The 26,842-nt window shown below is 60.9% G+C and overlaps 4 protein-coding genes, 1 non-coding gene and 1 pseudogene across 16 annotated transcripts; 3 read left to right on the top strand and 3 right to left on the bottom strand.

Moving 5' to 3' along the window:
- The first annotated feature begins 319 nt into the window (after window positions 1-319).
- LOC146765332 (uncharacterized) lies at window positions 320-3,771 on the top strand. Of its 2 annotated transcripts, none has more exons than XM_085561587.1 (2): window positions 320-1,063; window positions 3,104-3,771. In XM_085561587.1, the coding sequence occupies exons 1-2, from the start codon at window positions 580-582 to the stop codon at window positions 3,631-3,633; spliced, it is 1,014 nt and encodes a 337-aa protein (XP_085417713.1). In that variant the 5' UTR covers window positions 320-579; the 3' UTR covers window positions 3,634-3,771. The 2 variants fall into 2 exon arrangements, with proteins under 2 accessions (XP_085417713.1, XP_085417712.1); XM_085561586.1 differs by having other exon boundaries at window positions 442-1,057.
- Window positions 3,772-4,338: 567 nt separating this feature from the next.
- Window positions 4,339-8,844, bottom strand: SHISA4 (shisa family member 4). Its single transcript, XM_085561588.1, has 5 exons — window positions 8,532-8,844; window positions 7,318-7,489; window positions 6,054-6,187; window positions 4,824-5,006; window positions 4,339-4,740 (listed from the first exon to the last, which is right to left on the bottom strand). The coding sequence occupies exons 1-5, from the start codon at window positions 8,602-8,604 to the stop codon at window positions 4,694-4,696; spliced, it is 609 nt and encodes a 202-aa protein (XP_085417714.1). The 5' UTR covers window positions 8,605-8,844; the 3' UTR covers window positions 4,339-4,693.
- A 737-nt stretch (window positions 8,845-9,581) lies between these two features.
- Window positions 9,582-17,461, bottom strand: INAVA (innate immunity activator). Of its 2 annotated transcripts, none has more exons than XM_085561535.1 (8): window positions 16,842-17,461; window positions 16,197-16,256; window positions 15,374-15,498; window positions 15,179-15,295; window positions 14,335-14,539; window positions 12,529-12,928; window positions 11,147-11,714; window positions 9,582-9,935 (listed from the first exon to the last, which is right to left on the bottom strand). In XM_085561535.1, exons 1-8 carry the CDS (start codon window positions 17,332-17,334, stop codon window positions 9,843-9,845), a joined length of 2,061 nt encoding a protein of 686 aa, XP_085417661.1. In that variant the 5' UTR covers window positions 17,335-17,461; the 3' UTR covers window positions 9,582-9,842. The 2 variants fall into 2 exon arrangements, with proteins under 2 accessions (XP_085417661.1, XP_085417660.1); XM_085561534.1 differs by having other exon boundaries at window positions 15,176-15,295; window positions 16,842-17,459.
- Window positions 17,462-18,059: 598 nt separating this feature from the next.
- Window positions 18,060-19,204, bottom strand: LOC146765335 (protein FAM107B-like; annotated as a pseudogene).
- A 2,536-nt stretch (window positions 19,205-21,740) lies between these two features.
- Window positions 21,741-24,545, top strand: TMEM167B (transmembrane protein 167B). Of its 10 annotated transcripts, none has more exons than XM_085561579.1 (3): window positions 21,741-22,857; window positions 23,354-23,421; window positions 23,851-24,545. In XM_085561579.1, the coding sequence occupies exons 1-3, from the start codon at window positions 21,867-21,869 to the stop codon at window positions 23,857-23,859; spliced, it is 1,068 nt and encodes a 355-aa protein (XP_085417705.1). In that variant the 5' UTR covers window positions 21,741-21,866; the 3' UTR covers window positions 23,860-24,545. The 10 variants fall into 10 exon arrangements, with proteins under 10 accessions (XP_085417705.1, XP_085417700.1, XP_085417703.1 ...); XM_085561574.1 differs by having other exon boundaries at window positions 21,782-22,857; window positions 23,354-23,404; XM_085561577.1 differs by having other exon boundaries at window positions 21,783-22,804.
- A 626-nt stretch (window positions 24,546-25,171) lies between these two features.
- Window positions 25,172-25,478, top strand: LOC146765337 (small Cajal body-specific RNA 2). The gene has a single exon (XR_014950191.1).
- The last annotated feature ends 1,364 nt before the right edge of the window (window positions 25,479-26,842 follow it).

Raw genomic sequence — 26,842 nt, forward strand, 5'->3', positions numbered from 1 at the left:
GCTCCCGGTACAAGCGAAACGCCGTTTTGGGGAGTATTTCTGCAGCGCCGTATCCGTACCACGGGGTCCTCATGCCCCTCGCCCCCGCATTCCTGCCCCTTGGGGCGGCCGCTCCTAAAGCGGGCACCGCGGGGCCATTGGGACACCCCCTCTGGCCGGCCCCGGTGCGAGAGCACCAGGGGCATCACCCGAACACCGACGGTGTCACCTGAACCAGGGGGCCCGGGGCGCGCCGGGCAGCGCAGCTCCCGAGGGGGAGGGCGGGGCCCGGCAGGGGGCGCCGCTAACGCAGCGGGGGCGCTGCTCTGCGCGGCGGGGCCGGCAGGGGGCGCCGTTAACGCACCGGAGCCGCCGGTAACGAACCGGGGCGGAGCGGCGCGCGGCGGGGCCGGAGGGGCCGTGGGGCAGCCCCGGCCCGTCCTGCCCGTCCCGGATCCGGCAGCGGCAGCGCCTGACGGGGGCTGTTGGGGGTGTTCGGCGCCGCTCCCTCCGCTCGGTACCGTGGAACCGGCACAGGGCACACGGCGGTGGCGATGGACGGCGGGGCGGCGGCATGAGGCGGCGGAGGCGGCGGGGAGCATGGCGGCGGCGGGCGGCGGCGGGGCGCGGCGGGGGCTGCTGAAGCGGAAGCCGAACTTCACGCTGCAGGAGCTGGAGGTGCTGATGAGCGAAGTGCTCCGGTACGAGCCGCTGCTGTTCGGCGCCGCCGCCGGTACCGTGAACGCGTACGAGAAGCAGAAGATCTGGTGGCGGATCACGCACAAGGTGAACGCTGCCGGTCGCCACCAGCGCGACATCGGCGAGGTGAAGAACCGCTGGCGGGGGCTACGCCGCCGCGCCGGGGACAAGATCAGCCGGCACCGGCTGGAGCGGCAGGGCCCGGCCGGCAGGGCCGCCGCCAGGAACGGGAACACCGGGAGCACCGGGAATAACGGGAGCAACGGGAACGGCGGGGCCGAGTCCGGCCCGGGGCCCGCCCCCGCCCCCGTCTGGGGTCCTCGCGGCGCCACCGGAACCGACCCTCCGATGCGCAGCGCCGAAGGGTCGGCACAGCACGGTGAATGTGCGGGCAGCGGCGGGGGAACGGACAGGGACGGGGCAGGGACGGACATGGGGGACCAGAACACGGACATGCGGGACCGGGACTAGGACAGGAGAGAACGGGGCTGCGTCACGGGAATGCTGGGACCAGGTTGCAGGGGGACCGGCACACAGACACAGGCACTGGGACCGGTACAGGTGTATGGTGGGACGGGGACATGAAGAAACAGGACACAGACGTGGGAGACCGGGGCAGGGACTTGCTGGGTGACCGGGACGGGCATGGGGGACAAAACAGGGGCCACGGATGAGGTGGGACATCGAGAAACGGGTTTAGGAAGTGGGGGAAAGCAACAGGTACATTGGGACACTGGGACCAGGACATACGCATGGAGGAATTTCTCCCCATTATCCCATCTAACCCTGGTCTCAAGAGAGATCAGGACCAGGACCAGAACATACAGGACCAGGACATGGACATGGACATGGGAAGCAAGGACACAGACACAGGGCCACTAGGATTGGGAGAGGATGGGAGGAACAGGGACACAAGGGGACCAGGAAGTGAAGGGATCAGGATACAGGAGACCACAATAGTGACATGGAGATACTGTGGCCAAATGTGGGGGTCCAGGACACAGACATGCAAGAGAACTGAGACTGAAACAGGTCATTGGACAGCTGCATGCAGGGACACAGGAGACCCGGGCCAGGGTGTGGGGGATCAGGAAAGGGACACAGCCAGACCAGGATGCAGGGGCAGGTGCATGGGGAGATGGGGATGGGAACTCAGGAGACCTGGTTCAGCACCTGGAGAACCAGGATACAGGGCATCAGGACAGGGACATGAGGAACTGGGACAGGGACAGAGGGCCACTGTGGGGCACAGGAGAAGCACAGGGACCAGTACAGGGACATGGAGTAACCAGGACACAGGGGACCAGGACAGAAACATGGCTCTGGGACAGGGACACAGGAGACCAGGACCAAGAGAAGGGGATGAGGAGCAAGAAACTGGGAGCAGGACACGTGTAGTGGGACCAGGACAGGAACACAGGAGATTAAAGCCAGGACAGGGACACTGGGACCATACCATGGGGAACAGGGATATGGATACAGGGGACAATGGCAGGGACATGGAGGATTGGGACAGGGACATGAGGGATATGGGGGCATCTTAAAGCATCACTAGGCCTGGGAAGATACATGAAGGAACTGGGACGCAGATCAAGGGCAGTGATGTGAGGGGACTGGGACTAAAATGTGGGAAAAATCAGGACCAGGACACTGGGACCACTACAGGTGCATGGAGGGACTGGGACAGGAACAGTGGGGCAGGGACACAAAGGGAACATAGAGCAAAGGGATAAGAATACAGAATATTGGGACAGGGACATGGGTGACAGGGATGTGGGAGGACTAGGACAGAGACAGGAGACAGGGAGAATAACAGCTACACTAGGCACAGGATGTGGGATGACCCTAGGCACAGGACTAGGATGTGGGAGGACCAGGAGAGGGACTCCGGAGACAGGGAGAATAACAGCTAGACTAGGACGGAAGGGTACCAGGATCAGGACAAGGATACGGGTGACTGGGATTAGGACAGGGACAAAAGGCACAGGGTACTGGGACTTGGACAGGGATAAGAAGGAGCTGGGAACAGAGCAAAGACGTGGTGGGGCTGGGACAGTGACATGGGGCAGGACCAGGAGAGAGACAAGAAACATGTCATACTGGGACCAGAATAGGGACACAGGGGTTAGTGGGGTGAGAACTGGGACATGGTGGTACCAGGACCAAACAGGAACATGGAGGCACCACATTCAGGACAGGGATATGGGAGTACTGGGAACAGAAGAGGGACAAGGGACATGGGATGGGGTTGAACCATAATGAGGGACACGGGACTATGGAGATACAGATGGAACCAGGACTGGGCACAGGAGAGGGGATGTGGGAGCACAGGGATGGAGGCAACAGGGTCTGTCACTTGGTCCGTGGGTCACTGGGCACACGGGAGAGCCCTGCAGCTGCCCTGTGCTCCCCCTCCGTCCCACAGGTGTCAAGGAGCCGGTGAAGGAGGAGCCTGTGGAGGTGAAGACTGAGCCCTTCCACGGCCCCGCTGCCGACGGCATTCCCGGCCGCGGCTCAGACTGTCGGCTGCCCCGCACCGGCATCTGCCCGCCCAACGAGCTGTGCGAGGGCTGGAGCCGGAGCCCCCCGCGCTCCGCACCCTCCGAACTCTCCCTCGGCGACCTCCGCGGCCAGCAGGAGCCGCTGGGCTCCGACTTCCCGAGCCTGCTGTTGGATCCGGAGGCCGAGCAGCTCAGTCACTGCGGCGCGGGCGAGGCGGGGGTCCCCGGGGCGGCGGGGCTGGACGGGACCCCCGAGTGCCCCCAGATCAGCCTCGTGCAGTCCAATGAGCGGCTGGTGCAGGAGATGCGGGCGTTCCGCCGGGAATACGCCGAGAGCCGTCGGGAGACCACGGCGGTGCTGCGCGGCATTGCCCAGGCACTGGGCGTGCTCAGTCGCAGCCTGGCTGAAATCCGTGACCTCTACCTCCGGGAGCGGGGGGTCCCCAAATCATGAGCCTCCCACGCAGCTGGCTGTGTACACACACCCCTACCCCTCCCCCCGAGAACCCACGACGCTGCTTTTATTATTATTTTTATTATTATTTCTTTTCCTCTCCATCCCACTTCAATAAAACTCGGAGCTGCACCCCCATGGCTCCCCCCATGCTGGGCACCTCAGAGGGTTTTGAGGATGATGCAGGGGGCTGGGAGATGGGACAGGGCAGGGATTTGTCCCTCCAAATGGTTCTGCCTGGCTTTTGTCCTGGACTGATGGACTCTGGTCCCAAATTTAGCCAGAAATGCTGGCAGGGATGAATCCCAGCAAGAACAACCATCGAGTTGACACACCACCCACCTTCCCCCACTTATTCCTATTCAGGAGAGGGGGCATGGATAGAGGAATTGTTCATGGGCCCACAGTCCCACTCCTGGTGCAGAATTTGCTGTTTTGTCACTTGAAAGATTCCAGGGGTTGTTTCACACTCCCATTTTGAGTGAGAAGGGGCTGGGTGGGCAGCAGCACTCCAGGCTGGCTCATCCAAGCAGCTGATTTGATGGGAATTACCCATCCCAACATAATTTTGGGATGGAGAAGTCCTGGGAGCAGAAGGGACAGGGCAGAATTCATGTTCCCCCCATCACACAATTCGCGGAAAGGGATTTGGGGTGTTGCCCTCCCTTTTTTCCCCATTAGAGAGTCACTGAGACGACATCAGGCTGTGGGCACAAGATGTGGTTTAATGCCAACCCCGGAGGGAAGAGCCGGGGCTGAATCCGGGGGTAGGTGCGTAGGGAGGCAGCAGTGCACGGCCCTCGGAGGACCCTTCCCCGGGAACCCCTCCGCAAGTGCTTGGGGCCACTGGCACCCAGAGCTGGGGGAGTAGATGCCCACAAAGGGCCCAGTGTGTGGCACAAGGGCCACCCTGTTCTGCTGGCACTGGATCAGCCCAGGCTGGCTGGGAAGAGCGCGATCCAGCACCGCCTAAGGCAGCCTCCCAACGCCAGGGCAGGTCTCTGGGGTCCCCAGCCTGGCCCCGCTGGCCGGCGGCGGGTGCAGGGGTCCCTGCGGGGACTTACGCTCCGGGGTAGCTGGGCTGTGCCGGGACGTAGGGTGGTGGTGCTGTGGGGGGAGCAGATGGGGTGTCACCACGCCACCAGGCCCCCTGGGGAATAGGGAGGGTCCCTGTTCCCCCCGGTGCTCACCTGTGGGGTTGTAGACAGGGGGGCCAGAGGGGTACATGGGGTACTGGGCAGCAGGGCCGGGTGGGGGGTACATGGCCATGGAGGTAAAGCCAGGCTGGGGAGGTGTAGGGCCGGCTTTGGGGTCCATGGGAAAGGGAGCTGGGGGAGCTGCAGGGGGGTAGCTGGACAGGGGAATTTCCAGGCCTGTGGAAGAGATTGGAGAGATCTGCAGCACCCTGACACAGGGACAGGGATGGTGCCTAAGAGTGGCAGCGGCCCTCAGGTTGGTGGGCGCTGGGGTGTTATCCACACCCTCATTGCCATGCCATGCCCAATTTTCCCCCCTCCTCCCTTCAGGTCCCACCACCTCATGCCCCGACCCCCCCCTCCCGCCACAACCCCTCCACCATGTACCTCAGGATGTCTCCTTCTGTGCCATCTGTACCCTACCCCTCCTCCTACACCTTCATCCCTGCAGAACACTCCGCATCCTCTGGATCCTCCTCTGCATTCCAACATCCCCCCTTCTCTTTGCCTCCCCCACCACTCCCCCCACCTACAAGACTCTTCTGCTCCCTCTCAGCTTCCACCTTTCACCTCAGCTTCCACCTTTCACCTCAACACCCCTGCACATCTCTAGCACCCCCTGCCAGACCCCTTCACCCTGTACCCACAGGATCCTGCAAACCCCCATCCCTACAACTTCCCCCTTTCCATCCCCAGGCCTCCCTGCATTCCTTGAGGCCTCCTCAACATCCCACCACCCTGAACCTCCAGAACCCTCCTGTAGCGCCCCCCCCCCATCCCTGCTGCCCAACTCCCACACTCTGATCCCTCCCGCATTCCTCCAGGCCCTCTGTGCTTGCCTCTTCCCAAACCTCTTCACTCTCTACCTACAGGACCCTCCTGCATCTCCCACCCCTATAGCCCACACACACACCCCAATTCCCACAGGCCTCTGTCCAGGCTCCCCCAGTCCCCCACCCTGTATCTACAGCACCATCATGCACCAAGCCTCCTCCTCACCCCCCATCCCCCTTTCCCCCAGGTCCACTTAACCCTGCACATCCTTACCTGCAGGACCCTCTCCTCTTGCACACCCTTCATCTCCTATCCCTACAGCCCTCCACCAGAACCCTTTTCCCCCTGAAACCCTCTAGGCCCCCTCAACCCCACTCCACCCTCTTTTCCTACAGTACCCTCCTCCACCCCTTCCTCCTGCACCTCCATCCCTGCCCTCTAGCCCCACACCTTGCAGGGGGGTGCGGGGATGCTGCCGGCGCTGGTACAGGTAGCAGCAGGAGCACATGAAGCAGCAGACGATGGTGGTGACGATGGCGATGAAAAGCACCACGGCTGAGGCGATGCCCGCGATGGTCTTGGGGCTGTAGGACCCCCAGGCATGGAGAGCAGGGGCTGGGGGGCACCCAGGGTACACACCAGCACCCAGCCAGCACCCACTGATACTGCCCACTGCCCCATGCCCAGCACCCAGTGACACTGCCCAGTGCCCAGAACCAATGCCCGTGACATTGTCCAGCACTGCTATCAGCACCCAGTAGCAGTGACCACTGCCCAGCAAGCACCCAGTAGCAGTGCCCACCCAGTAGCATTGCCCACCCAGTAGCATTGCCCACCCAGAAGCAGTGCCCACCCAGAAGCAGTGCCCAGTACCCAGTGCCAATGCCCTGTACCAGTGCCCACTTCCCAATGACCAGCATCCAGTAGTAGTTAAGCAGTGCCCAGCACTGCCAGCACCCAGTGCAAGTTTCCAGTACCAACATCCAGCACCCAGTGCCAACACCCAGTACCAGTGACCAGTCTGTGGTATACATCCCCCAGTGTGCTGGTCCCATCATCAGTGCACAGCAACCAGTGCTCAGTACCAGTGTCCAGCACCCAGAACCCAATACCAGCACCCAGTACCAATGCCAAGAGCCTGGCACCCAGTACCAAGTGCACAGCACCCAGTAGCAGTGCACAGCACCCACTGCAAAGCACCAGTGCCCAGAGACCAACAACCCAGTGCCAGTATCCAACACCCAGTACCACTGCCCAGTGCCCAGTACCCAACACTCAATACTCAGCATCCAATGTTAGTGCCAGCACCCAGAGCCAACAGCCTGGCAGCGCAGTATCACTGCCCAGTGCCCAGAACCAGTGCATTGCACCTGCATTCAGCACCCAGTAACAGTGCCCAATGCCCAACACCCAGTGCCCCCACCAAGTACCAGTGCACAGCACCCAGCATTCAGTACGAGTGCCCAGTAGCAGTGCTCAGCAGACAGCACCACTGCTGAATGCCCACAACTCAATGCCCAGCACCCAGTACCAGTGCCCAGTACAAGGGCCCAGACGCCACTGCCCAGCACCACTGCCCAGTGCAGAGCATACAATGACCAGCACCCAGTACAACTGCCCATCACCAGTACGCAGTACTTAGTGCCCACCACCCAGTCCCAGCACCCAGCCCACTCTGGAGAGCCCCCAGCCCCATCAGCCCCAGCTGTGGCACCTGAAGGCAAGGCAGTGGCGCTGCTGGCGCTCGGTGAGCAGGCGCAGAGGGTCTCGGCAGCAGTACCGCTGGTGGCATGTGCCGCAGCAGAAGGTGAGGAACTCGCAGTCGAAGCCAGGGTGCCATGACCCGTTTCTGTCCACATACCACAGGCAGTCTTCGCCCCCGGCCACTGTGGACAGCCACCTGTCACCGGGGCCTTGGAGCACCTTGGACCACCACCCTCAGGGGTATCAGCAGCACCCCATGCCCTTCCTCCCTCACATGAGCACAGCCTGTACCCCACTGTGTCCTATTCCCCTTGTACCCCGTTCCATCCTGCCCCAGTACATCCTGCCCCAAAGTGTGCCCCTATACACCCCCAAATACCCTGCTCCTTCCTGTCCCCCTGTTCCTCATACCCAGCCCCACATCTCCTATACCCTGCTCCATCCTGCCCCCAGACTGTGCCTCTATGTACTCCCAAAACCCTGCTCTGCTCCATCCTGCCTCATATCCCTTAAAACCCTGCTCCATCATGCCCTTGTGTACCCCCATATCCTGTTCCATCCCACTCCACTTCCTTCTAAACCCTGCTCCTATGTGCCCCCATACCCTGCTCCATCCAGCCCTACATCCTTGCAGAAGCCCCTCCATCCCACCCAAATCTCCGACCCCTCCAGATTCCTCCAGATCTGCTCAGCTTCCCGTCCTTCTGCGTGTTCCAGTAGCACTTCCCACTCTATTTCTGTCCAAAGCCACCTGTCTTCCCAGAAATAGCCGCGGGCCGAGGCCCGGGGGCGGCCAGAGGCGCCGGGGCAGGGGGTGGGCAGCCAAGGAAATGGCTTTGCGGGAATTTCACATGGCATTATTCACACACCCCAAAATGGGACCACGGCAGCTCAGGGACAAGTGGGGAAACTGAGGCACGGGGTTCGTGCATAGGAAGCCCCCAGATTCCCCCGGGCCTGGGCATCCCGGCTCGGTTAGCCACCGGCTCCGTGCCTGCTGTTCCCGGGGCCACCCCGGAAGCAGCAAATGGGGGGCCAGGTTTGGGGGGAGTGGACACAGTTCCCAGGGGACACTGTTGCAAGCGACCCCCGGTCAAAGGGGCCGTGTGTGGCACTAAGTCCCTCCCACCAGCGGGAACCCCGTGTCACGGATGGTGGCACCGTGTCCAGTCGCAGGGTGGCACCGGATCCCCCGGCCCTCCCCGGTCCCCGTATATCACTTACCCATCGAGGCGGCCACGGCCACCAGCAGGGTCCCAGCCAGGGGCCAGCCACTCCCGGGGCCGCCGGGCCCCATCCCGCGGCCGGGCCCGGTGTCCCCGCTCAGAGCTGCCCGGGACAAGGGTGGCGGCTGCGCGGCGGCATCGGGACCGGGGCCGCTCCCGTAGCTGGTCCCGGTGCCGGTGCCGCGGGGCCGCTCCTTCTGCCGGTATCTCCCGGTGCCGTCCGGTGCCGGTGCGGGGCCAGCGCAGGCCCGCAGTGACGCCGCAGCCCAGCGGCGCTCGGTTGCTGACCGGTGTCCCCCCCCTCTCCCGTCCCCTCGGCGCCGCCCCTCGCCGCAGCCACCGGCCCCCGCCCGCCCCCACCGGGAGGAGCGGCGCCGCCGGTCCCGGGCACTGTCAGGCCCGAGCGGGGATACGGGGACCGGAGTGTCTTCTCTGGCACTGCCCGGCCACCACCGCATCCCCCTCAGCAACTCTTATTTCCCCTCTCCTTGCACCCCATCCCTTTGATCGTCCTTGCCCCAGCCCCCCAACCCCTACATCCAATCCCTTCCCTACCCCCTGCTCCCCATCATTTCCCTTCCCAGCACCCCTTCTCCCACTTCATCCTACCCTTGTACTCCTTATTTGCCTGCCCTGCACCCCATCCCTTCCCTTGCACCCCATCATTTCGGTTTACAGCACCCTTTCTCCCGCCCCATCCTTTCCCAGAACACGTTATTTCCCTTCACCCATCCCTTCTCATCCCTTCACCCATCCTTGCACTCCTTCCCTGCACCCTTCCTGCGCACCCTCCTGCACCCCAACCCCACACCCTTCACCTCCATTCATCCTTCCCTTCTACTCTTTGCCCCCTTCCCAGCCTGGGTCAATGGGTGCCAGGGTTGCACAGCTGGATCAGGGGCTACCTCTTGCCACTGGCATCACCTGATTACTGCCCCAAGTACAGCCAGACCCCAAATCCACGGAGTCCCATCCTGGCAATGCCAACAGGACTCAGGGATAGGGGACCTCAGAGGGGACATGGAGGTGACACATCCTCAGACTGACGTATCCCAAAAACCACTTTTATTAGAGACCAGAACCTCAAATTCAGGGTCGTGATGATACCAATGCCACCATAAGCACTGGGGTCACAGTGTCCTATCAGCACTGCAGTGCCAGTGAGGGAACACAGGGTGGGGGCCAGCCCCTGCCACCTCACTGTAGCTTCCTCCTGTGCCCCCACACTGGGGTGGGGAGTCATGAGACGTCCCTGCCGCCCCTGGGCCAGCCAGTATGTGCCCCCGCCCCAGGGTAGGGGCGTGAGCACTCACACTTGGGTGACAATCTCACCGTTCTCGGGCATATAGACCTGCACGGGCACGCCGGCTGCTGAGCGTCGCAGCACCTGCACAGGGGGACCCTGGGGAGACAAAGACCCTGTGGGTGTTGGCATCCTACCTTGTTTGAAGGGCACCACTGGGGGCACATCCTGGCACCAGGATTGGGCTGGAGGAGTTGTGGGGGTATGGTCACAGGTCCCCACGTGCCCAGCCTGTGTCCCAGCTGTGCCACTGGTGCATTTGTCCCAGTAAGACTCCCAGGTGGAAAGGGGGAGCTGGCCACTGAGGTGTCTGCAGGGATCTTTCCCTGCTCAAGGCCACCTCAGTGCTACCCCAGGGACCCACATAAGTCCTGCTTGTGGGAACCTGGGTGTGACATGAGGGACCCACATGGATCCTGCCTGAGGGACCCCCCTGAAGTCCTGGTCCTTCCCATGGGATCTCATGGGACCCCTGTCTTGCCCCAGTAATCCCCTTAAGGTTCTATTCTTTCCTGTGGGACCCCAGTTCTGCAACAGGAACCTCTGTAGGGTCCTTGTCTTGCCCTTGGGATATTCAAGAGAAAGTAGGGACCTACATGGAACCCCAGTCCTGCTCCAGAGACACCCTTAAGGTCCTGGCCCTAACCCAGGGACTCACATGGGACCCCAAACCTGTCTCAAGGGATCCTGATTCTGCCCCTGGGACCTACACAGAACTCCAAACCTGCCCATAGGATCCCTGGCAGGTCCTCATCCTGCCCCAAAGAACCTTAAAAACCTTACTTCTGTTCCCAAGGACAGAAAACCCTGGTCTTGGCCGTTGGACCTCCTCAGGAACTCAGTCCTGCCCCAGGGACCCCTCTGGAACCCAAATTCTTCCTTTGCGATTCCTTCAGGACCTTAATCTTCCTATGGGGACCCACTCAGGACACTGGTCCTGCCCCAGGAACCATCTGGGACCCTCCAGACTCAACCTATGGGACCTTGGACCTGCTCAGAGGACCCTCAGAGGGTCCCAATCCTGCCCCAAAGGATCTTAAAGGACCTTGATCTTCTCCTCAGGACCCTCCTGAGACCATGGTCCTGCCCCAAGGTCCCTTCTGAAATCCCAGTCCTGTCCCAATAACCCTCATAGGACTCCATGGATTCCCTCAGGACTTCACTACTGCTCTAAAAATCCTCATGGGACCCCACCAGAGCCACGCGTCCCTACACTACCTCAGGGTACCAATTCATGTCACCTGCAGGACAACACCCAGGGGACCTCCCTTCTCCCACATGACCACTCCCAGCTAGACACTGTGTCCTACCTGAACCAGTGACAGGATTCCACGAGCAATGGGCACACCCCTGGTGGTCCCACCATGGGGTTTCTGGAAAGCCCCTTGACGGTCGAGGGAGTGGGGCCGAGCACCCCTCAGCCGGGCACGTTGGTGCCATGACTTGAGCTCCTCAGTGACAGCAGCCTTGGAGAGAACCCGGGCCCCAGCGGGCACGTAGTCTTTGAGCGAAGGTGTGCGCACAATGCGGCTACGCGAGGGCACCAGGCGCTGGTACCGCAGTGGGGCCAGATCCTGCTCGTACAGGAAAGTCAGGGGGCCGGCAGGTGGCTGGAGCTGGAGGGCACCCCGTGAGTAGTAACCAGGCTCAGTAAGGGGCAGTGGAACTGCAAAGGACATGTCAGGGCTGCTGCTGCCCGGGGAGGTGGCGTGGGAGATGCTGGAGAGGTCGGAGATGCTGTCATCGGAGCCAGAGCAGCACGCAGGGTCAGGGCTCAGGACGCAGGAGGTGGGCACAGTGACTGTGTAGTAGGTGGGGCGCCGGCGGGGTGCGGTGCTGCGGCCCCGTGGCTCAGCTGGCTGCCAGCATGGGTCCACCCTGCAGGCAAGACACTGTGGCTGCGGGAGGACCCTTCCCCTCACCCTAAAGCCAGGACAAGCCCTGGGAGAGGTGCACCCATGAGTGTGGGGCACAGCCACCCCATGGGGAGACACCTAGCCTCCTCCCAAGATATTAGCTCATCCTCCCCATGGGGCTGACCTCCATAATCTCCATAGGGTTACTTCCATCCTCTCCATGGGATTATCTCCAACCTCCTCTCAATGGATTTCTGTCCATCCTCCCCATAGTGTTTTCTCCCACATCCCCATAGGATTATCTTAATCCTGTCTCTGGGATTATCTCAATCCTCCCCATAATATTGTCTCCATCCTCCCAATGACTGAGCTTCACCATCTCCACAGGGTTAGTTCTATCCCTCCCCATGGGATTATGTCTGTCCTCCCCATAAGATTTTCTCCATCCTCCCCAGAGTTAGGTCCACACTTCCCTTGGTGTTCTCTCCATTATCTTCTCCATGGGATTATATCCATTCTCCTCCCCATAGGTTTAGCTCCATCATCTCCATGAGGTTCTCTTCATCCTCTCCCACAGGATTACTCCCATGCTCCTTCCCACAGGGTTAGCTCCATTTTACTGCCAGTGGGACTATCTCCATCCTTCCTATGGGATTTTTTCCAACATCCTCCCCATGAGCTGAGCTCCTTCATCTCCACAGGGTCATTCCCATCCTCCTTCCCATGGACTGAGTTCCATCCTCCACAAAGGATTATCTCCATCCCCCTCTCCATGGGGTAAACTCCATCCTCCCCTGCAGAAGCCCTTATCTATCCTCCCCATGCTCAGGACATACCTCAGAGATTGGGTCTGATGACGTCCTGACGACTCTGGGGTGCTGGGAGCACTGGAACCCGCCTTGCGGCACAGCACCAGGGTCCGGATGGGGACGAACTGGTAGGGAGGGTCCCCTGTCCTGGACACTGGGGAGCCTGCAGAGTCAGGGCTGCTGGGGGCCAAGGAGCTGGCAGGGGCAGCCATCAGGGACCCAAGACAGCATTGTGAGCTCTGGGTTTCCCCATCCTTAGCGTTGATGTTGGGATTTTTGGCCCTCTCATAGGGTCTGTCCAGGCTGGTCTCCTGCCAGGGAATGGGGGGGAGCATCAGAAGCCCTGACTCCTCCTCCTCCTCCTTGGTGGGGTCCTTGGGAGATGGGCACCTGCGTGGGGTGGCAGGTCCTGGTGGCTGTGTGTCCTCTGCAGGAGAGATGGAGGATTGGGATGGTGGCGACACAAAGAGAGGTGGAGGGAATAGGTGGACGGTTGGCATGGAGGGGAGATGGGGGGGTTGGGATGGAAGGGACACACAGGGGAATGGCACACAGGGACATATGGCAGTGGAATGGGATGGAGGAGACACAGGGAGAGTAGGGATAAAGGGGACACAGGAAGGGTTGGAATGGAGGGAACATACCAGGAGTCCCCCCTGGTCCCCACAGCCCCCTTCACCCTCCTCCAGCAGGTCGGTGTCAAATATGGAGCTCTCGACAGAGGCACTGAGCTCTATGGGGCTGGGCCCTGTGAGAACAGAGCTGGGGCCGCCTCCGGGTGCCAAAGCGCTCCCACGGCCCCGCCACCACCCAGCGCATCCCCGCGGGCCTCCGCTCCCCTCTCCCACGCCACTTGTCCCAACACGCTCTGGGACGGCAGCACTACCGGCCAGGCCGGCTCTACCGAGCCACGTGCAGTTCCCAGCCTGCCTGGGAGCAGCAGGCTGGGGGCACCAACAGGGAAGGAAATGCCGCCACCATGGTCCTGGTCCTTGGAGGGGACAGGGACAGAGAGAATGGGGAACCCCCCTGGATGGCCACCCACTGGGATGAGGACACAGCAGCTGGGCCACATCCCACCCCCCTTTGGGTGCAGGTGCTGAGGATGGGTGACTGGGGATAGTTACAGTGTGTAAGCGGCAAGGCTGAAGTATTAGGGTATTTTCAGGGGGGTGCAATCAACGGAGGTGAAGTACTGGGGTGGATTCAGTGGGGGTACTGCTGGAGATGGTTTATCAGGGTGCATGCACTATGGATGGACTTCCGGGGTGCATTCAGGGGGTACAACCACGATATGCCAGGAATGGTTTATTTGGGTGCATGCACTGGGGATGAAGTTTTGGGGTGCACTCACAACCACCAGAGATGAAGTACTGGGGTACCTTCAAAAAGGTGCATTGACAGTGAGAGCGTATCAAGGTGCATGTACCAGGGATGGCCTTCCAGGGGGCATCCAAAGGGTATATTCAGCAGGGATGGGAAATTGGAGTGCATTCACCAGAGTGATGTTGGGGGGGGGGATGTATTCATAGGGGATGGAAAGTTGGAGTGCATCCAGGGGCTATATTCACCAGGAATGGGAATTTGAGGTGCACCCAGGGAGGTGCATTCACCAGGGATGGGAACCGGGGTGCATGCATTGTGGATGGCATATTGGGGTGCATCCAGAGAGGTGTATGTACTTGGCATGAAGGACTGGGCAGCATCCAGCAGGGTGCATTCACAGGGAATGGGTAATTCAGATGCATTCCCCAGGGACACCCAACCAAGCAGCACCCCATTCTGCCTCCCTGCTCTCCAGCATCCCCCCACCATGGGGCTTGGGGGTCTCACCCTTGGCAGTACTGGTGTCCCACTGCCCTGCCAGGAGCCGCCGCTGGTTCAGGACCTGTTCCAGATCCCGCAGCTTCTGCTCCTCCCGGAGTGCTGCTGTCTGCCGCCTCTTCCGCACTTGCCGGCCAATGTTCTCCTCGTGGCAGAGCCGGCGGGAGGCCTCGGCAATCTGCAGCTGCAGCGCCCGCTCCTGTTCCAGAGGGTCCTGGGGGTGAGGGACACACTCAGAAACACACCTTAACACCCCCAAGCCCCCTATCATGCTTAACACCACAACACCACCCGTAGCACTTGGGACCCCAACCCCTCCCAGCATCACATCTGGGACCCCAACACCCAGCCTCACTCTTGGAACCCAACACCACCCATTATGCTCAGGACCCCACTGCTACCCATAACATTTGGAACCCATCTCCTCCCTTAATTCTGGCACCCTGCTACACCTGGGACCCCCTACATCTGTTACCTTGGCACCCCAACCCCACACATTATCTTTAAGACCCCATGATAACCCCATTAACTCAACATCCCAACACCACCCATCATGCTTGGAACCCTATCTTGTCCCATCTCCTGGGCACCCCAACACCAAACACCGCATTCAGAACCTAAACACCGCCCTTCACTGGGGCATCTCAGCACCCCAACACCACCCATCATGCTTGAAAGCACCCCCTTGCCCCTCTCACCTACAACACTTGGCACCCAACTACCACCCATGGGATGGGGATAGCAACATTTCCAGGTGACCCTCAGGAAGCTTCCACAGCAGAGGAGAGGGAGGGGAGGGGATGGGATGGGTCGGGTCCCCACCACCTTTGCACCCCAGCAACTGCCTCACCACCCCACGCAGAATGGCGATCTCATCCAGCTTGAAGGCAGCCCCGATCCTGCGACGGACCTTGGGGGGCTTCTCGCCAGCTTTCAGGGGGTATTCGCAGGGCAGGGTCCCTGTCAGCTCCTGAGGACGGCACACGGACACTGAGCAGAGCCATGGCAGCATGTGAAGATGGGCAGGGGGTCCTCATGCCCTACTCACCGCCTCACGCAGGCACAGCCGCCGCAGCTCCTGGATGCAGCCATCAAGCTGGGCCTCCAGTGCCTGCTGCTGCCGCTGTCCTGCCTGCACCCGCTCCTTTGGTGGGGACACTGGGCTGTCAGGGCCTGGAACAGACACATGGATGTCTGGAGCTTCCAGGTACCACCCTCCACCACCCCACAGCCTCCCTGCCTTTGTTTCCCTCCACCGCAGAGGGAGGAAAAAGCAGCCATGACCCTCCCAGCAGCACCCATAGGTACTCCAGCTGACCCAAAGCAGCTGTGCCTTCCTTCCCCCACAGCAGCATCCGTGGGTGTACTGATTCCCGTGAATACCTGTTTCCCCCACCGAACAGCACCCACTGGTATTCCAACCCCCAAGGTATCCAGGAACCCCTCTCCCAGCAGCACCCATGGGTCCTCCAATCCCCCAGGATATGCATGACATTCCCCCAGCAGCACCATGGGTGCTTCAGACCCCTCGGGACACATGTGACGTCCTTGCTGGAGGATGGAGGGGGGGGGGGGGCACAGGAGGAAGGTTTCAGTCTGACTCAGCCATCCCAAGCCAAACCCGTCTGAGTCAAATCCTACCCAGAGCACCCCCCACTACACTTGGGGTGCCTCCCCAAACGCAGGGGAAGCCTCCATTCCTCCACCCCTTCATTTCCCCAAAGCTTTCTCCAGACAGCTCATGTGTCCCTAGTGTGTCCCCATGCACCGAATGCTCCCTTCTCGGACTGAAGGAGGGACACGTCTATCAGAGCACCCATGGGCGACAGCGGCAGTCCAAAGCCTCCCTCACCCCCAAATCCCCTTCTCACCCGAGTGCAGCATGATCCCGCTGTCCATGTCACTTGCCTCTCCCATGCCGCGCCGAGAGCCTGAGGGCAACAGCGGGAACACAGCTCTTCCCTACGCTCCCAGCCGGGCTGCACCCATGGGTGCCTCCCACCCTGCACCACTAAAATCCCTCATGTCACCCCGGGCGTGCCGCGATGGCGGTGGGGGAAGGCGAGGCTATGTTTGCTCTGCCTTCTAGTAGGTCCTACCATAAATAAAGGGTGTGGACTGCTCGAGGCGGAGGAAGGGTGACACCCTCGAAGGGGTCAAAGGTGGTGGGGGTGTGGTGGGGGAAGGGCCGAGGGGACCCTCGCTCCCGCCCCAGCTGGTTTCGCTGGGCACCTCTCCCAGTTTTCCTTTCTTATCCATCGGGGCTGGCGGCGGGTCCTGGCGTGGGAGCGACCGCTGGCCTCGGAAAAGGGGGTCCCCAACACCCCAAGACTCCCAAACTCTTGGAGAGGGAGTGAAGGGGGGGCAGTAGGGCGGGGGGGAGGGGGTTCACACCGCTTTTTCAGCGCCGTCACCGGGCCATGCCTCCGTTTCCCCAGCCCGCTCCACGTCGCACTGGGCGGCCACAGGCAGGACGGAGGTCCCGGGGGTCCCGGCGGGGTTGGAGAATCCCTTACCTGAGCCCGCCGCCGCTGCCGGCTCCGCTGCGCCGGGGCACGGACGGGTCTGGGCTTGAGCGGAGGGAGGAGCAGGGTGAGCAGCATCTGCCCCAGTCTCCGCCCCGCCGGACGGCCCGGCAGCGCTGCGCGGGATGGAGTGGCACCGCACGGCATGGCACACCGGAAGCATGGCATGGAAAGGCATGGTACATCGCAGCAGGGGGTGGTGCAGGTCGGTGTGGTGTGGCACCGCAGCCCAGCACCGCGTAGCACGGTGCTTGCTGGAGGCTCCATCCCTAATACCATGTAGGCATAGGCCAAGCACAAGAACCACTGTCCCCATCCTGGCCCTGGCCATGCACAGCAGGATAATAGCAGGACTATGCCAGGACAGAGCCAGGATGGTGCCACCATTGTCCCAGGATGGTGCCAAGGCTCTCCCAGGCTGCGAGAGGATGATGCTGCAGCCACTGTGGCCCCTCTGAGCTGGATTGGAGTGAGCTGGGCACATCCTGCATTGCTATACCTGGCAGGGTGGGGAAGGATTCTCATGGGATGGGGCTAGGCAGGATGGGGTGAGAAGGCAGGGAATAGGCAAGGTGCAAGCAGGGGGATACAGGCAGGGGATGCAGGGAGCAGGCAAGGAGTGCAGGGAGCAGTCGGGGTGCAGATTCCCCAGAACAATGGCCTACTCCCCGCCTTGGTGCCCAGGGTGGCGCTGTCAGCCTGCGGCTGTTGGTGTGAGACCTATTCAAACCAGTGTCTCTTCCTCCCTCCCAGTGGGCTCCAGCTGCAGGTGGAAAGGGCAGGAGTGAAACGCATTTAACTGTGGAAATGGAAAAAAACACCAGAAGATAGAGAAGAAAGGAGAGGGAGACTGAAGGAGTAAGGAAGGCTCTGTGCCACGACGGAATGGCTGAAGGCTTTGGATGGACACCAACTGCAGTTGGGCTGGTGGCACCACTGGTAAAATGAGCCAGTGACCACCATGACCACCCTCCATCCCCACCATGCACCATCAGCCCAAGGCAATGCCACTCCATCCCCGTCTCTGTCCCATGTCCATCAAGAAAACCAGATAAAAAACTTTATTTGGTTCTTTTCTGGTTCATGGAGTCAGGGCAGGTGCAGGGCAGGGTGAGAGTGTTGCCTGCATCCCCTGTATCACCCCTGGCACTGCCCTGGCCTTACCAATTCCTTCCAGCCCTGGCATCCTGGTCGTCACTGGCATGGGGACACCAAGGCTCCAGTACTCACCCTCAACCACAAGCAGTGCCAGGTGCTGTTCCCAATGCCAGGATGTGCCGGGGATGGGGGCAGCCCAGTGTGTGCTGGGGGGCTCAGGGAGCTCTGCTGAGTTGGCTTTGTCTCACGTGTGCCAGGCATCTGCCTCTGCCAGCTTCATCTTCTGCAGGCTGTCCCACACCTGCAGGAACCTGGGATGAGGGTCTGGCTCTGGCCCAGCCACCTCCCACTCATGCTGCAGGAGAGGCAGCCATGAGGCCTGGTTGGGATTCCCCCAGCCCTCCCCATGACCTGGTTGTCTCCTGACACGGGTGTTGCCTCAGCTGTTACCATGACCTGGTCACTGCTGGCCATCCCTTGACCCATGTCCACGCCATCCAGCTTCCTTTAGCCACTCCTCAAGTTACCTGAACATTACTCAGCCAAACTGCCCCAACAGCCTGATCAGCACTTGGCCTTCCCCAAGGAACGACATGGATAAGTAGCTGGATGAACAAGTGGAGGGTGGGTGGGTGGGTGGGTGGGTGGATGGATAGATGGATAGATGGTTGGATGGATGGATGGATGGATGGATGGATGGATGGATGGATGGATGGATGGATGGATGGATTCATGCTTGTATGGATGGATACATGGGTGGATGAATGGATGGAAGACAGTGAGGTGAAGGCAGGAGAGCTGGCCTGGATGCAGGGATGGAGGCTGGGACAGGCAGACAAGGACAAAGGTACATCACGGACCTCCTCAAGTCTCTGGTGGTACTTCCTCAGCTGCTGCTCCAGGTCAGATGGGGGTCCCTGCAGCTCCTCCTCTCCAGCACCCTTAGAAGCTTAGCCGTGTGCCGGGGCAGGATCCCCCTGTGGTGATGGACATGCTTCAACTGGCCGCCACACCTGGACACCCAGCTGGAGGCAGGCCCATTCCCATGCTCACCTCCTGTGGCTGAAGAGTAGCTCCTAGTGCAGGTCCTGGTGGCTACAGGACTCCCATATCAGGTTTGGCACCTTAGGCTGAATAATGCTCCTGTGGCCATCAGGGGACAGGTCCAGGGAGAGAACATCACTCCTGTCACCTTCTGGAGAAGCAGTAGACCAGCAGGGGATGGGAGCACCAGGGGATGAGTCACCAGAAGCATGGAGTCACCAGTGGAAAAGCATCACCGGGGATGTGGTCACCACAAGGGATGGGACAACCTGGGACAGAGTCACCAGGGGATGGGGAGAAGCCAGTACAGGTTGAGATCTTGGACACCAGCCCCTGTGTCCCACAGCCCCCCTGTGGTCTTGTGGTGCCACAGCCCGGAGTCTTCACATGCTGCTCCCAGCACCCTCAGTGTCCCTGTCCCAGGCCACCTTGTGGTCCTAGGCTATCCCATATCTTCCCATCACTCCTTAGGGTCCTCATTATCCCTGGAGTACCCACCACCCATCAAGTGCCCATCACCTCTCAGGTCCCCATTGTCCCTTGAGGTCCTCATGGTTCCTGGGGTCCCCATCACCCCAGGGGTGTTCACTATCCCTCAAGGTCCTCATTACTTCTTGGGGGCCCTGTCACCTTCAGGGCCCCTATTGTCCCAGGGATCTCCCTCACTCCAAGGTCCCCATCACCTCTGGTGTCCTGTTGTCCCTGTGTCCCCTTCACCCTTGGGGCTCCCAGCACCACTGGGGTCCCCATCAGTCCAGGTGTCAGCACTGTACTCTGTGCCCTCATAACCTTCTGTTGCCGCAGGTCCCCAGCCAGGTAACAATTAGCATTGAGTCCATGATTGCAGAAGGCTGATCAATTGCTTTATTATCTCCTCCTATACTACATTATACTATACTTATTAAGAAACTCAGTAACCCTTCCAGCCAATCCGATCCAGCTTTGACCTAATTGGTCAATCCATCCAAGCACCATCCAGTGTCCAATTGAGAAATCACCCTTCGGTAAACAAATCTCCATGAGACATTTCACATATGCACAACAGCAGGTGCAACAAGTGGAGATAAGAATTGTTTCTCATTGTTTTCTCTGATCTTCTCACAGGAAAAAGCCTGGGAAAGTCTGTGCCTGCTCTCTGTGGCCAGAGGGCTGCTGCCACAACCTTCAAGTTCTCACTGTCCCTGGGATCCCCATCACCCCCACGGTGTCAATCATTCCTCAGGGTCCTCATTACTCCTTGGAGCCTCTATTGCCTTCAGCATCCCCACTGTCCCTGTGTTCCCCATTGCTCCTGAGGGCCCCAGGTTCACATGACTCTTCGGATTCCACCACCCGTGGTCCCCATAACATCCAGTTTCCCATTGTCCCTGTGTCTCCATCACTCCTGGCATCCCCATTGTCCTTGGGGTACCCATCACGCCCCATCCCCATTCCCTTGGGTCCCACAGTCCCATGTCCTAGTGCCAGCACCCCCCAGCACTGTGCTGCTCCTCAAAGCTTTGTTATCACCCTGGCAAAGCTGTCACTAGTGGAGACCAAATCAACCCCTGATGGTCCTCCTGCTGGGCGCTGTGGCTGGCCATGGTGGCTGGGTCAAGGAAGCAGGAGGAGAATGGATATTTACTATGTTAGCTCTGGAACTTAAGGAGGGCGAGGGGTCCTCAGGCTGAACACCAGAGGACAGGCACTGGAGTCTGCTGGAGGCACAGGGAACACTGGAAGCACCAGATTCACTTGGGCTGCACTAGGTTGACTGAGGGCACTGGGAACATTGGGGACATTGGGAGCATGGGGTTTGCTGGGAGCACTGGGACTGCTGGGGGCCCTGGGAACACTGGGAGCATTTGGGACTGCTGGGACACCAGAACCACTTTGGGCCACTGGGGCCACTGGAGGCACTGGGAACATGGGGGTACTGGGGTCACTGGGAAACTGGGACAGCTTGGGGCTCTGGAGTCTGCTGGGTGCACTGGAAACACAGAGAGCACTGAGTGGTGGGCGCTGAGAACCCTGGGGGCCCTGGGGATTGCTGTGAGCACTGGGAACACTGGTGTTGAGTGCACTGGGGACCACTGGATTATGTGGGTTACTGTGGGAGCTGAGGGTTGCAGGAGAAACTGGGCTGGGAACTGGATCCACTGGGTGTTACGGGAGATACGAGGAGTTACTGGGAGCACTGGGGGTCAGTTGGGAGACTTATGGGGGATACTGGGATGAGGATTGGGTGGCACATGATGTTACTGGGAAGGACTGGGATACTGGAGGCACGGGTTTATTGGAGGACCTGGGGTTACTGGGGAGGACTGGCAATTACTGGAAGAACTGAGATGGGGACTGGGTGCTTAGAGAGGGGGTCTTAGGGTTAGACTGGGAGTTACAGGGGAACCTGGGGGTCAGATTGTACTGGGGGGTTACTGGGATGACTGGAACTCACTGAGGGATGGAATGGAGACTAGTTGCACTTGGGTGGTACTGGGATACTGGGAGGACTGAGGGTTACTGGGGGTACTGGTGGGTACTTGGGTTGCTGCCATGGGGACTGGTTGCACTGGGGAGGTACTGGGAGGACTGGTGCTTACTGGGGGCTAGGATGAGCACTGGGCGCTGGAAGGTTATGGGGAGATTGCGAGTTGCTGGAAAATCCAGAGGTCACTGGTGTCTGGTTGCATTGGGGTGTTACTGGGAGGACTGGGGATTACTGGGAGTACTGGTGGGTTACTGGGAGGACTGGAATGGGGACTAGGTGCACTGTGGGATACTGAGGGGTCACTGGGGCACTGAGATGGGGACTGGCCACACATTGCTGAGCACCCAGGCAGCTCCTGTGTCAGCAGCGCTCGGTTTCACTGGGGTTTACTGCGCTCAGGTTTACTAATGCTGCTGGCGGGGACCAGACCGTACTGGTGCTGTACCACACTGGTGCTGTGCTGGACCTTACTGGGGCTGTACCAGACCATACTGGGGCTGTACCGGACCATACTGGTGCTGTACCGGCCCATACTGGTGCTGTGCCGGACCATACTGGTGCTGTACCGGCCCATACTGGTGCTGTGCCGGACCATAGTGGTGCTGTGCCGGACCATACTGGGGCTGTGCCGGACCATACTGGGGCTGTACCATACTGGGGCTGTACCGGCCCATACTGGTGCTGTGCCGGACCATACTGGGGCTGTACCAGACCATACTGGTGCTGTACCGGCCCATACTGGTGCTGTGCCGGACCATACTGGGGCTGTACCATACTGGGGCTGTACCGGCCCATACTGGTGCTGTGCCGGACCATACTGGGGCTGTACCAGACCATACTGGTGCTGTACCGGCCCATACTGGTGCTGTGCCGGACCATACTGGGGCTGTACCATACTGGGGCTGTGCCGGACCATACTGGGGCTGTACCATACTGGGGCTGTACCGGACCATACTGGGGCTGTGCCGGACCATACTGGGGCTGTACCATACTGGGGCTGTGCCGGACCATACTGGGGCTGTACCAGACCATACTGGTGCTGTACCGGCCCATACTGGTGCTGTGCCGGACCATACTGGGGCTGTACCATACTGGGGCTGTGCCGGACCATACTGGGGCTGTACCATACTGGGGCTGTACCGGACCATACTGGGGCTGTGCCGGACCATACTGGGGCTGTACCGCACCTCCCCAATAGGCGCTCGATTGAGGCCGCCGGCCCCTCAGGATCCGCGTCGGGCGGGTCGGCGCTCGGCTGGCCGCGTCTGTCGCCGCTGCCGCTGTCGTGTTGGCGCCGCGGGCCCGGGGGGCGCCATGACCAACGGTGGGAACGGGGGAACCGGGGGTCAGCGGCACCGAGGGGGGCCCGGGGAGAGCCGGGGGGCGCCATGGCCAACGGTGGGAACGGGGGAACCGGGGCTTGTGGGCGGACAGGACGGTCCTGGGGCCGCCATGACTGGTGGTGGGAACTGGGGAATGGAGGGGCCGGGGAGTCCGGGCGGGTCCGGGGCCTCAGGACCATGGCGGCGGGGGTACGGGGGTTTTGGGGATTCCGAAGGCGGCGGAGCTGATGGGGCACCATGGGGAGAGCACTCAGGTACCGGCAGGCGGCGGGGGAGATCGGGCTGATGTCGGGGAGGTACTAAGAGGAGCTTTTGGGAGGCGAGTGGGAGACTGTATCCCTTTGGGGGCGGGGTACTGGGAGTTCTGAGTGCCTTCGGTGGGGTTGCTGGGAGGTCTGTATCCCTTTTCGTGGGGGTCCCGGGAAGTCTGCATCCCCTCATGGGGGCAGAGATGGGAGATTGTTCACACAGAGTGTGGGGGTCCCCTTGGGCGGGGATTGGGCAGGAGCCCGGAGTGCCCCCTGACCCCTCTCCCACCTCCCTCCCTGCAGTTTACTCCCTGGACGGGCTCCTGGTGTTCGGGCTACTACTGGTTTGCACTTGTGCGTACCTACGGAAGGTACCCCGACTGCGCACCTGGCTCCTGTCTGAGCGCAGGGGGGTCTGGGGAGTCTGCCACAAGGGTGAGGGGCACTTGGGACACTGGGGTATGGCGCGGGGGTACTGGGAACACTGGGATGGGGGCATTTGGAATATTGGGGTACAGGATGGGGATGCTGGGATCACTGGGATGGGGCCACTTGGAACACTGGGGTACAGGATGGGGGTGCTGGGATCACTGGGGTTGGGTCTAGGACAGGGGCATTGGGTCCAGGATGGGGACAGAGAGAATGGATGGGGGTTTTGGGGTCTGGGATAGGAACAGGGATTGGGTATTGGAACAGTGGGGTTTGGGATGGGAACATGGGGTCTGGGATGGGCTCACAGGGATTCAGGATGGATCTGGGATGGGAACATAGGGCCTCACCCCATCCTGTCCCATCTGTAGCTGCTGTGATTGGGACCCGCCTGCACGTGGCTGTGTCTGTGTCCTGTCTTCTCATGGCCTTCTACGTCCTTGTGGGAAAGTGACCATATGCAAACCTGCTGGTGACCTGAGACCTGGGACCGATTAGAGATCCTGTGACTGATTCCAAAGACCCCAGTATGGACCAGAGACTCTGGTACTAACCCCAGTGTCCCAGGACCAAGCAGAGACCCCACTGCTGACCCTGGAGACCCTGGTACTGATCCTGGAGATCCTGGTACTGACCCCGAACCACCCCCAGTCCTGCCCTTGGCAGCAACCTGGATCCCTCGTGTGGCAACCCAGGGACCATCATGGCCTGTCACCGTCCTTGAGCCCACCAAGGGCAACTGTGGGAGCCAACAGGGCAACTTTGGACTGTTGGAAAAGGATTTCCCATGAAATCTGTAGAGAAGTGAGTGAAGGAACCCTCAGCACTGGGGGACCCAGCTCTGCCCTGTAAGCCCCTTCTCTTGATGCTGAGCAGGGTCCTAGTGAGACCATGGCAGGCTCTGGGTGCCAGGCAGGGTCCCCCCTGTTCTCTGGGATCTTCCTATACTCCTGCAGCATGAGGAGCCTACAGGGGGGTCTCCTTCTGCAGTGGGGGGTTGATGACCCCCCCTGGTTGTAAATATTGAACCACCACATGCAAATAAAGTGGGGGTTCCTCTGTGGCACTGCTGGCCTGGATGTCCTGTGGGGTTGGTGGGGCTCCTGTGGGGCTGATGCCCTGCTTGGGGGATCCTGTGGTGTGGATTGAGAGTCCCACTGAGTGTGTGTGAGAAGGTCCTTGGAGGCTGCCTCCCATGGGGTGGAGGGCTCCCATAGTTATGGGGTCTTGGGGTGGGGAGAATTGGAGGATTTGTGCAAATAAAGTGGTTGTGGGGGGAGGCTATGGGGTGAAGAACTGCTGACTGGAGCTTCCTGGCCCGGTTCGTCCAGCTGTGGGGCTGAGAGCGAGGCGGGAGGGCTGTGCCCGGCCCGGGGTGACCGCACCCGGTGCCGCCGGCGCCGTGCGGGCATGTGCCCGGGCGGGGCGGGGCGGGGCGGGGCCGGGCGGTATCGGGCGGGGCGGTATCGGGCGGGGCCGGGCGTTATCGGGCGGGGCGGGACCGGCCGGTATCGGGCGGGGCGGGGCGGGGCCGGGCGGTATCGGGCGGGGCGGGGCCGGTATCGGGCGGGGCGGGGCCGGGCGGTATCGGGCGGGGCGGCGCGTGCAGCGCGCTCCTCCGGGCGGCGGGGGCGCGCGGGAGTGCTGCCGGCCTTCCCGTCGTGCTCCGCGCAGCTGCGGTATATAAAGGGCCCGACCGGAAGTGGCCGTGGCTGTGTGCGCGTGCGCGTGCGTGTGTGAGTGTGGCTGCGTGCGCGTGTGAGTGTGAGTGTGTCTGTGTGCGCGTGTGCGCAGTGCGAGTCAGGGGTGTCCGTGTGTGAGGCGCCAGCCATCCTCCCCTCCCTACACGTTGATCTTATTCGATCGGCCGGGCCCCGCCGGGCCGAGGTGAGAAGAAAGTGCCGCGAAGCCCTCGGGCGCTGTGCGGCTGGGCCGGGCGGGATGAGTCGATCAGATAGGCGAGGCCACGGCCGCTGAGCGCCCTGCGATTCTGACCCGCGCCCACGGCTGCAGCCCCGGGGCCGGCACCGACCTGGGCCCGACAGCGACGGAAAGCGAAATTCCCCGGCTTCATCCCGCCCCGTGCAGCGCCGGGCCGCGTGGAGATGCGAGAAATGGGCCCTGCACAAGGCTCCAAACGCGCTTTGCAGGGGTCTGTGCTGGCCTTGCGGGGCCGCGCACGCTCCGTGCCGTGCTGGGAGTAGTTCACCGGGCCCTACAGCTGTGTGGGGCACAAAGGCTATACACGGGTCTGTGTTGGCACTGTGCCACGTGTGTGAGCTGGGCACGGACCCTGCTAGCCCCGGTGGGCACCGGGGACTCTCATTAGACCTATGAGCTTCATACAGCACGGCCTCTGTGTTTTATTGAGGGTGTGTGGTGATGGGGTTAACCATGGTGGTGACAAAAGGATGGCCACAAGAGGACAACCACGGTGAAGACTGGGGGATGGCTATGGTGCTGACAAAGGTGTGATGGTAACCAGGGGACAGCCACTGTGGAAACGAGTACAGTTGTGCTGGTAATGACAGGATGGCCACAGTGGTGATAGCAAGAGGATGGCCATGGCTGTGACAAGGGGACAGTAGAGTGGGTGACCGAGAGGTGGCTATAGTGGTGACAAGAGGATGGGCCTGAGAGGACAGCCACAGAGGTAAAAAGGGGACAGCTGTAGTGGTGACAAGGCCGTGGTGGTGATGAGGGCAAAGCAGTGATTCTGGCATTACTGGGAGAAGCAGCTGCATTGGCTGCTGATGCTGGCCCTGCTGTGGGGACACTGAGAAGAGGTCACCAGCTTAATGGTGCCTGGCAGGCTTCATCTGCCAAGGTGACACTGCAGATGATGGCCACCCCATGCCACTGTCTCTAACTGTGGCACAATAGGTGTAGGGTTGTCTCCATGCCTGCCACAGGGACAGGCATGATCTCTTCCTGTAGCTGTGTCCCCCATGCCCATGGTACTTGCTAGCACCTCTGTGCCACCACAGATGGACATGTGTCACTAGTATCCCCCAATCCACTGGGTGACACTGTGCAACCAGAGTTGGGACCTCTGTCGCTTTTGCAGCTCTATCCTCCATGTCCCTCGTGTTCCCATGTTTATATCCTTCATGTCCCCCTACGTCCCCCATCTCCCTGTGTCACCATATTAGCTGGGTACCGTATCCCTCTGTAGCCCCTTACCAGCTGTGTTTGTGTGTCTCTCCCTTGTCCCTCATGTTCAGATATCCTCTCTGTCACCTGTCCCTGTGTCCCCCGTTCTCCCATGTCCCCGGTATTCCCCGTGTCCTGTGTCCCTGTATCAGCTCTGTACCCAGTGTCCTTGATGTTCCAGTGTCCCCCGTATCCCCTGTACCCCCTATG

The sequence above is a fragment of the Lonchura striata genome, chromosome 26 (genome assembly GCF_050655825.1).
Source record: "Lonchura striata isolate lonStrDom1 chromosome 26, ASM5065582v1, whole genome shotgun sequence".
Classification (NCBI taxonomy): Eukaryota; Metazoa; Chordata; class Aves; order Passeriformes; family Estrildidae; genus Lonchura; species Lonchura striata.